We start from the raw sequence: 9,737 nt of genomic DNA, 5'->3' as shown, positions 1-9,737 counted from the left end.
GTAACTATTTTGATGAAAAGACGAACAGTTAAAAATTTTTATTTAATTTGACAATGATTTTTGAAGCCAAACATAAAAATTCTATTTAAGCTTCTGTTCTTCCAAAGAAAATGTCACTAAATCTCTGCTTTCATAAACAATATTTCTTTAACTTTTATTTGCAAAAAACAATTAAAACTAATAAAAAAAAATTATATTTAATGGAAGCGAATTTAGTCCTTTTCTTGGGATATGGTACCATCAATTAAACTAAGTCCTTAAATAGTAATAAGGATATGATTTTAATTAGTGCCTAAGCTCAATTATTAAATAAATTGTACTTAGTTTATTATTTTTATAGAGTCCTGCTCTAATTTCTCTTATGGCACTAAAAAAAATTTTTTTAATTATTATTACTACTTTACTTAGTTCATTTGGATTTTTAATTTTTTAAACAGATGGTTCAATTATTTTACTGCCAAATTCTATTAAAGATTTTCTAGGTGAGTACACCTGCATGTTCAGTGTTTGATATGACGAAAAAAAAATTAAAAATTATTTATAATCCAATTCAAATATATATTTCAAGAGATAAATGAAACGCAATACAAGAAAGAATATAATGAAATAAAAATTAAATAAAATAAATACTGCAAAAAAATTAAATATATGTATACATATATATAAATATAAGAAAATAAGAAATATGAGAAAAAAGTTAAAATTAAAGAAGAATTGAAATATTATAAACATAAAATTAAAATATTAAAAATTAAACAAAAAAATAATAGACAAGAAATTAAAAAATAATAAATATTTGAAATAATGAAAACAATAATTTATCGGAAAATAACTAAAGTAATGATTTAAAGAAAATATATATATATATATGACTGTATACAAAATTAATTTAATAAATAATAATTTTTTTCGCAATATTTCAAAATAATTTATAAACAATTTAAAATGCAATTTTTCAATATTCGTGCTATTAAAACAAAAAAGAATAAAAAAAATATGGTATATAAAAATTAATTTACTTGTGATTTTTAATTGAATTTAGTTATGATATTTCTAAAATCACAAAAAATAATTTTATTTCAATATTTTTATGAATCTTATGGGACCTTCACTTTTTGACTTTCTATGTTACTGCTTAACAATATTTATTTCCAAAATTTGTGCTTTACTTCTCTAAAAATAAAACAAAAAAAGACAAATTAATTACACTTAATGCTCATCTTAAAAAAATAGAAATAAATTAACTACATTTTTTGCAGTAAAAAAAATACTACAAAAAAAATTTACTTTGCAACACTTTTCGTAATTCGTAGTTGCTTATCTCAGCTTTAGTTTTCTGCAATGTTCTCCACATACTAATTAAAAACATTTATGATCAAAATTCTAATTTTTCCTAACATGTTCCCTGCCATTTTAATTCTTTTACAATTTTTACACAATAACAAACCTAAACAATACTTTCACGATCACGCGGTATTGTTGGCATTTCCGCAAAACCAGGTACGCCTCGTACGCCGGTTGGTAAAATGCCCACACGTCGCAGTGATGCATCATTTGTACGTATGCCATTACCTTGGAAAAAATTTACCAGCCACGAAGTCGCCTTTTTACCAAGTCCACGTTGCGACGTTGTGGAATTCGGCTGCTGTCCACCCGTACCTCCAGCATCACTATTGCCATCTATATCGGCTGCATAACTAACACTGTTACCGCTGTGGTGTTCAATGGTTTCAAGCGAACGCCAACGTTTCGAACGCGCTAAAATTTCATCAGGCGGTGTAGTGAGAGACGATTGCCGCTGTAAAAGCGGTGACTGTACATCTTCTTCAATTGTCATACCGCCATTACAGTTGTTGTTGTAATGTTTATATGGCATTAAATTAGCTCCACTACTTCCAGTGCCGATGTAACTGCTTCCACCGCTACGACGACGATTTAATAGCATTGAAGAAGTTGGCACTGTTATCGAAGAAGGCAAAATGACAGAATGTCGTGCACGGAGATCACCATTGTCGCGTATCAGTAAACTTATGTTATCATCAAAATCGTCGATTTGTAAATCTTCGCTCTCGGCATGTGGTGCTGTTCCTGTAGTGGTGTTTGTAGCTTTTGTTGTTGTGGTGGCTGTTGGGTTTTCATCACTAGTCAATGAAACACCAAAGTCTAATGAACGTGAATTATTCTTGGAGAGTTTGGACGGAGGCAACTTTGTAGTTTCCTGACGTTTACGTAATTGTATTTGCATCGGCATCATATCAAGTGATCGGGACTCACGTAAAAGAGCTGTTTGGGTTGCACTTAAACCGTCATTTAGTGCTCTTCTAAATATTTCCTGAGTTGATGAGGATGACGGCAGTTGTGATTCAATAATACGATGAGGACGCACCATGGCCAAGGGTTTTGGCGATAGAGAGTTACGCATACCAGCAGTCAATAGTGGTACTATCTGACCATTATTATTGTTGCCACCGCCAGTACTATCACAGTTTGTTTCATTTATTTCGGAATGATCCAATGTATTATGTGACGCTTGCGTTGATTCATATACAGTAGAAGCGCCACCACCGCTACCGACATTAAAAATAATGCCTCCTCCACCACCAATTCCACCTCCATAGTAACTGATACGATCTGCAATGCTATTACCACCACTAATAATACCACTAAGTCCATTTAGTGAAGGCCGTTCATAGCGCTTTAATGGTAAACGTGGCGATTCACGTGGTACATAATATGTTGAACCTTGTAGGCTGCATGTAGATTCAACATCTGCACGAGGTACGCTTGACTGCCGCCTAGAACCAGCGCCATAGTAATGCATACCAATAATACTAGGCTGTCGGGAATCACTATTCAACTTTGGACTTCTACGTGGACGACAGAACAATGGTGGGGGCATATCTGTCATATCAACAGGTTTCTTTTGTATGGCTTTTTCGGTGGCACCAACTAACCAATATGTTGTTACCTCACCCTTTCCTTTCATAGCAACCAACCCACGTTTTTCTGTAATGTAGCCACCTAGTTTGTCTAACGCTTCTTTACACTTGGAGGAGATATGGATTTTTAGTGCTTCTCCGTTTGATTCCATACGTGAAGCAGTGTTAACAGTATCACCAAATAAGCAATACCTAGGCATCGTTAAACCTACAACCCCAGCAACTACAGGTCCAGTATGCATGCCTATACGTAGCTTAAGTGTTTCGTTGGGACGGTGTGCAATTCGATGCTGTTTAACTGCCTGTAAAAGCTCCAGTGACATTGAAGCAATTTCACCAGCGTGACGGTCACCATTTTTAATCGGTAACCCAGAAACCTTTAAATAGAAATATATATATTTTGTAGTAAACGCATTAGTATTTAAATGAGTTATTTGCTCTAGAAATACATACCACCATATAAGCATCACCGATAGTTTCTACTTTGTAAACGTCATAACCACGTATAATGCGGTCAAACACAGTGTAGAGATCGTTCAAGAAATTCACCACTTGCAGTGGTGTACTTTCGGCAGACATTGACGTGAAACCAACAATATCGCTGAAATATATGGTAACCTAAATTAGACGTGAGAAGAGTTTATGAAATCGTAAATATTTTTAGTTGGAAACTTAAACTTATTACCAAATCAAATGAAACTGGTTCAACGCCTTGGCCCACTGTAAGCTTTTCTGCAACTGTTTGTGGTAGCATGCGATGCAGCAAGTCTTCAGTTTTTCGCTTTTCTTCACAAAGTAAACGTGTACGCTCTGAGACAATGTCTTCCAAATTATTTGCGTATTTCTCCATCATTTCCATCATTTGATCCATTATATTTTTGGTTTTGCCACCTCGCATCTTTTTCAGACGAGTACTGGAATAGAAAAAACAGAAACACAACTTTTATTATATACAAATTTTAAAATAATGTCAAAAAATCATTGTCGTGTCAGTTACCCTATCTAATGCTTTGTTAGTAAAGAATTAAGTTATTGGAAGGTATATATTTGGTTACAAATCTGCTGTAGGGTTTATGTGATGCTTTATAAAAGGAATTATTTACTATGTCTGAAACACACTACTGGTCCAAATTGAAAATATATGGTCCCAAGAACCCTATGAATCTACGTCTAAAATAAATTTACCATATTCAACACGATAGAGCAATAGAGGGTATAAAATATACTAGTGAATTCGATTTTCATAAGCAAGGTCTTTAAAAATGAAGAGCTGATTTGAGACGTAGAACGCCGTTTTATTACAAATTTATGCGCTTATTTTAAAACTACTAAAACTTACCGTATAGTTGAAAAATCTGGCCTTACATCTGGATCCTCATCCCAACAATCTTTAATACAGCTCAGTACGTAATCTGGGCATAATTCATTTTGAATAATGTACTTCAACTCAGGACGGAATGGATCAACACCCTTCAATGGTTGCTTTTTAACTAAATCAACAATTTCCTTTGGTTCGAAATCCGTTTGCCCAAATGGACCCTTACGACTAACAATTTCATACATAATTATGGCAAATGCATACACATCGCCCTTTTGAGAGCCATAAATATGTGAATTACGCAAAAGTTCGGGTGCTTTCCAAAATTGATCTAAAAATAAATTTGATATTTAAGATATGTAATTATCAACTTTAAGATATATACTGAGCTTACTTCTATAATGCTGATGCTCTCCAATTGATTCACTCTCAGCACAATGTCGCAGATCGTGTAATCCAAAATCGGTTAGTTGTAGCACCCAACGTGAAGTCACAACACAATTGGATGATTTGAGATTTCCATGATAGACTAACGAAGAATTGTGCAAGTAAATCATTCCCTAAAAGAATATAAAAATAAATTAATATTCACTATAAAAATGTTATATTTCTGACTTACCTTAATTAAGTCGTGTATCAACGAAGCAATAAATAAATCATCCAATTTAATATCTTCGTTTTCGATGATATCATATAAACTGCCCTTGGCACAGTAATCAGTGACTAGTAATATTGCTGATGGTTCCACACATGCTCCAATAAAACTGTTTACATTATCATGTCGTAGTTCTCGAAGTAGACGCATCTCTTTCATTATTTCTCTGGATATATCCTTTTTGCGATTAAATTTCAACTCTTTTATGCGTACAACTGCTCCTCGTAGTTGCGCTGTTGCTGTGAAAAAGTGATACGAGCAACGCGATCCAAGAGATTGAGCACTAGCCAAACTCAACTATTGGATAAAAAAAATAATAGATAAATACAAACATTGTTGCGTTTAAAAAAATATAAATACAGTCAAAGAAAGAAAAGAGGAGGTTCGACTTATAGAGACTACGAGTTAAAAAATTTTTTTTGTAATTGTTTGTCATTTGCTCTCTAAACCCTGTTGCATTCTATTTATTTCAAGTTATAATCAAAAAAAAATTTATAATAATATGAAACTTACTCTACTAGGCGATGACACGATATCGTTGCGAGGATAACCTTTTATTTCTGATATATCGATTTTCCACAGCAAACCCTCAATTTCTAACTCTATTTTCCATTTACGATAAATACTCATTGTTACAACACCGGCACAAAACAGAAGTAAGCCAAGTATAACTGCAACAACTACGGATGTTATATGTCGATCATCCTTTTTACACAATTCATTTGCGAAACCACAAATTGGTTGATCATTAGGACAATCTCCGCCAGAGGGCCAATCAACACGAACAGAACCATTTATTAATTTGTATTCCTAAAGTCAACAGAAAACAAAAATAGTTACATAAAAAGCTATTAATCAGTATATGATTATGTATATAAGGGCACCCTATGCTCTACTGAGAGAAGATGAGGACAAATAAAGATTTTGTGTATATTAGTTTGAATAACAATATATTGTATTGTTGAAAAGAATGTGTGAAACATAAATAAAAGGAAAAATTGTGAAAATGTTTAATCAGAGATAAACACAAAAATAAAAGGACGACTCACTCACTGGAATATCTTCTCCTTGTTGAAAATAGGCAACAGGTACCATATGATAATTGCAGGATAAATTATCACGAAAAAAGTGCTTATATGGTTTATATGCGAGTACTGAGAAATTTCCTTCGGAATCTCCATTTTGGTCTATTTTAATTGTTGCACCAGTAACACCTGGAAATATAGGAAAAGAATTGTTAAATATAATAATGTAGTCATACCTATATATAATATAAAGCTACACACTTTTATAAGTACGATTTTTAATAATTGTGTCGATTATTCTAGTTCCATTACTAGCTATATCAAATATCACATCATCCGTTAATATGCGTTCCTCCTGTCGTAGAAGCTTATCCAACGCCCAGGCATAGAGCTTAACGGAATCATAGAGGTAGGCGGCATATATAGAAACAAACTGAAAAGAAATTCAATAGAATTTATCAAATTAATGTTAATAATATAAGATTAATGTATAATGTATATTATATTATAGAGAAGATTGAATCTATTATATGTATACTGACGGTCTACATTCTACTAGCGGCATACGTATGCAAAATAGAAATTACAAATAGGCCCATGGCCAATTTGCAGAAAATGCAAGGAGGCAGGAACATAGTCTCTCCAAAGAAAGCATATACTATGGTGATGTCTCACACTATACTGTGGAACCGCACAAATTAGATACTTGAAAGCTCTTTCAGGGTGGGAACTTCAAGCAGTTCTTAAATTCGAAAAACTCGTGATAATTGTAGATACTACCTACTACAAGTCTATATAATGTTAGACTGTATCTGGTATTACTAGATGACATTACCTTTGTGTATGGCGCATGCCAAGTTATTCTAACTTAATCTATGATAAACCTACCTTACCCAAAATATCTAAGAATTGTAGTTTATCCTAATCAGGATTTAATGGTTTTTGTTCTTTAATTCGATTGGCTTAATGTGATTTTTAATAAATTAGGGATTCAAAATAAAACTTCAGCCTGGTTTAAAACATCTACAGAAAGATGGTTACAAAAAAAATTCTGTTTGCATGATCCATAAACTAATTAAAAAATATTATTAACCTAATTTTTAATTGGATAAACTAAACGAAATAGGGTTATTTATTTTATAATGTGTATGGTAACAGGAAATGAAATATGAAACACATACAAAATTTCATCCAAATTTATACAATAAAATGATAGATCTTAACTTAATGAACCTTAAAATCATGCTCATCTGGAGAGATATTGGAATAGGATGCTACTATATTTATAGTGCACAATATTTTAGGAATTAAAATAAATTTCGTTATATGATCAAAATATATTTAATGAATGATGAAAATTTAATGAGTATTCAATATAAATATAGAAGACTTTTTTAAATAAATTTTTTAAAGTATTTTACTGCCTAAACCGCCTACAATAAATTTTATCGATTATTGCTTAAATCAGTCAACATTATCTGTATAAGAATAAAAGCAATTCATTTTTGAATTTTAATTTTTAAAGGTGAATGAATCAGAAATGAAAACGGTTCCGTGCTCAATGGATTTTCTTAAATTTGCATATACTTGACAATACAGAGTAATGACATCCGCGAGTGGAATTCCATTGGCGTTTAAAAATCCACAAACCAAAATGAAACCAACGAAGCATTTGAGTGGCACTAGTTTTTAGTTCAAATAAAACTTATTTGCATTGCTTCGCTTTAATCTAAAGGTCGTTATTTTCCTCATTATTGCCATTATTTTAATTCAAGTCCTTTTTAAATATTGTTTAAAAAATTGAAACAGTTTGTGACATTTTATGTGGAATTTTGAAACCTTTTTAAAGAGGATTATGGAGTTTAATGATTTTTTTTAATAATACAAAAAATTATACAACTTAAAAATGCTATTTAGAAATAGTACGTGTGATATTAATTATTGAATAATTTAAATAATTTATTAAAAAAAAAACGCAAGGAAAAATCAAAATCAAACTTTAATAAATTCTCCAATTAACTAACCATACACATTTATTAATTAAAATTTATAAAAATATATTTTTACAATAAAACTATACTTTACATTCATCTCTTATTGCAAATGATTTACTGATTTAAGTGATATATTAAAAATATTCTCATTACAAAAAAAGCTTATTTGTGGATATTAAAAGAGTTTAATTAATGCAATACAATTAAATGAAATGAATCAATTAGAATTAAACCCCTTCACTTCACTCACCACACCTGAAGTCCCAACTAACTGCACCAAAAAAAAAAAACAAAATGCCAGATGACGAAATAAAATAAAATAATTAATTTGTGTAAAAAGAATAAAATCAAAAAATATTTCTATAAAAAATGTCTGTATAAACATTTGAAATATTAAAAATCCCCAATATCAGTTACTAAACTACCTTAATCAGATATTGAAAATGGGTTTACTACTAAGCAGAGTCACATTTTTTTTAATAATACATTTCACATCATTAATTATATTAAATGCCAATAGTCAACTAAAAAAAAATTCCAATTTTCAATAAACCACTAGAAATTTATCATTACATTATGTGCTCAAATGAATTGAATACATACAAAAAAAGTTACTACATTCACAAGGAAACATTGTTGTTGCTGCAAATTTATTGTTGTGTGTTTTACGTAACGATTGTATTTGCGTTGTTGTTGGTTTTGGTGTTGTGACCCGTGCAGTTTAAATAACAGCAAACATAAAATTACAATTACAATGCATTTGTATATCATTTTCTATGCTATCATGCTCAAAAGTTAAACCAGGATTTTAATAAACTCAAATGTATGAGATTTGATCAAAGAGTACTGAGAATATTTTAATATTATACACTTATGCTACCGTCATTTTCAGTTTGAGCAACACTATTAGGATGAATTTTCAGATATACTGTTAAGCTTGCTCCGGGTCGTCGCATTCATTTTTGATGTTGCTAGACAACCTTGTCTTTTGAGACTTTCGTTTCAATGATGTTACCATATATCTACGTTTCTAAATCTGGATTGTGAACGACGGTCTTAAACTATATTTCAGCGAAAATTAGGCGATACTGTTTTAGCTGATAAATCAAATTTAGTAACAAATTTTGATACTGAAACATTCATTAAGATTGCTTCACATGCGCCACATTTTTCTTATCTACTTCCTTTACATTGAAGACAGTGAAGATGACGTCTTGATTCTTTCTGAGAGCATTGGTACCATTCATAAAGTCATAGATGTAAAGTTCATCTGACTTATACATTGAATCATAATTTATTTAAAAAGTTCAATTTTTGTGATTTATTTTCTGAACACATATTAAAAACAGTTAGAAACAGATCTATCCCACCAACTAATTTATATTTAAATTTTTTTATATGCAATTTTTATAATTCGAAGAACTTTACGATCTAATGCTCTCTTTACTTAAATACATGTGTTCTTTGAATCATATTGTATTTACATTGTTGTTTATTAAACGACGATGGAATTAACAGGGGTGGGGTGTTTCAAATTGTAACATACATTTATTTTGTATGGCTTACGATATCTATATATAAGTTTTCTCAACACAAACTATGCATCACAACTGCGTGACAGTTAATATATACAGTGCGGTGCAGTGTAACCAATACACAAAAAAAACTCGACTCGATAAGGACGATACACCGACCGTAATTTTAAAGCTTTCTTAACATTTTGATCATACCGTATATGTTATATAACTGTAGGTAATTTATATAGGATTTATATACATGAAATGAATGACTATATTTTAACATATG

The 9,737-nt window shown here is 31.0% G+C and overlaps 1 protein-coding gene across 1 annotated transcript in view; it reads right to left on the bottom strand.

Annotated features, from left to right (window-relative positions):
• Positions 1–1,220: 1,220 nt before the first annotated feature.
• The window catches only part of LOC119673528 (receptor-type guanylate cyclase Gyc76C-like), a 66,413-nt gene continuing 57,896 nt past the window's right edge, over positions 1,221–9,737 (bottom strand). The window contains exons 8-16 of the mRNA XM_038084822.1: positions 6,199–6,370; positions 5,966–6,126; positions 5,426–5,722; positions 4,877–5,209; positions 4,652–4,817; positions 4,279–4,588; positions 3,625–3,853; positions 3,393–3,557; positions 1,221–3,316 (exon numbers count right to left, since the gene is read on the bottom strand). Of these exons, the coding sequence (XP_037940750.1) occupies positions 1,448–3,316; positions 3,393–3,557; positions 3,625–3,853; positions 4,279–4,588; positions 4,652–4,817; positions 4,877–5,209; positions 5,426–5,722; positions 5,966–6,126; positions 6,199–6,370 (3,702 nt within the window). The 3' untranslated portion in view covers positions 1,221–1,447. The remainder of the gene's footprint in view (positions 3,317–3,392; positions 3,558–3,624; positions 3,854–4,278; positions 4,589–4,651; positions 4,818–4,876; positions 5,210–5,425; positions 5,723–5,965; positions 6,127–6,198; positions 6,371–9,737) is intronic.

The sequence above is a fragment of the Teleopsis dalmanni genome, chromosome 1, assembly GCF_002237135.1.
Source record: "Teleopsis dalmanni isolate 2A chromosome 1, ASM223713v2, whole genome shotgun sequence".
NCBI classification, from domain to species: domain Eukaryota; kingdom Metazoa; phylum Arthropoda; class Insecta; order Diptera; family Diopsidae; genus Teleopsis; species Teleopsis dalmanni.
The sequence above is the reverse complement of the archived record's forward strand: the minus strand, read 5'-3'. Positions and strand labels throughout refer to the sequence as shown.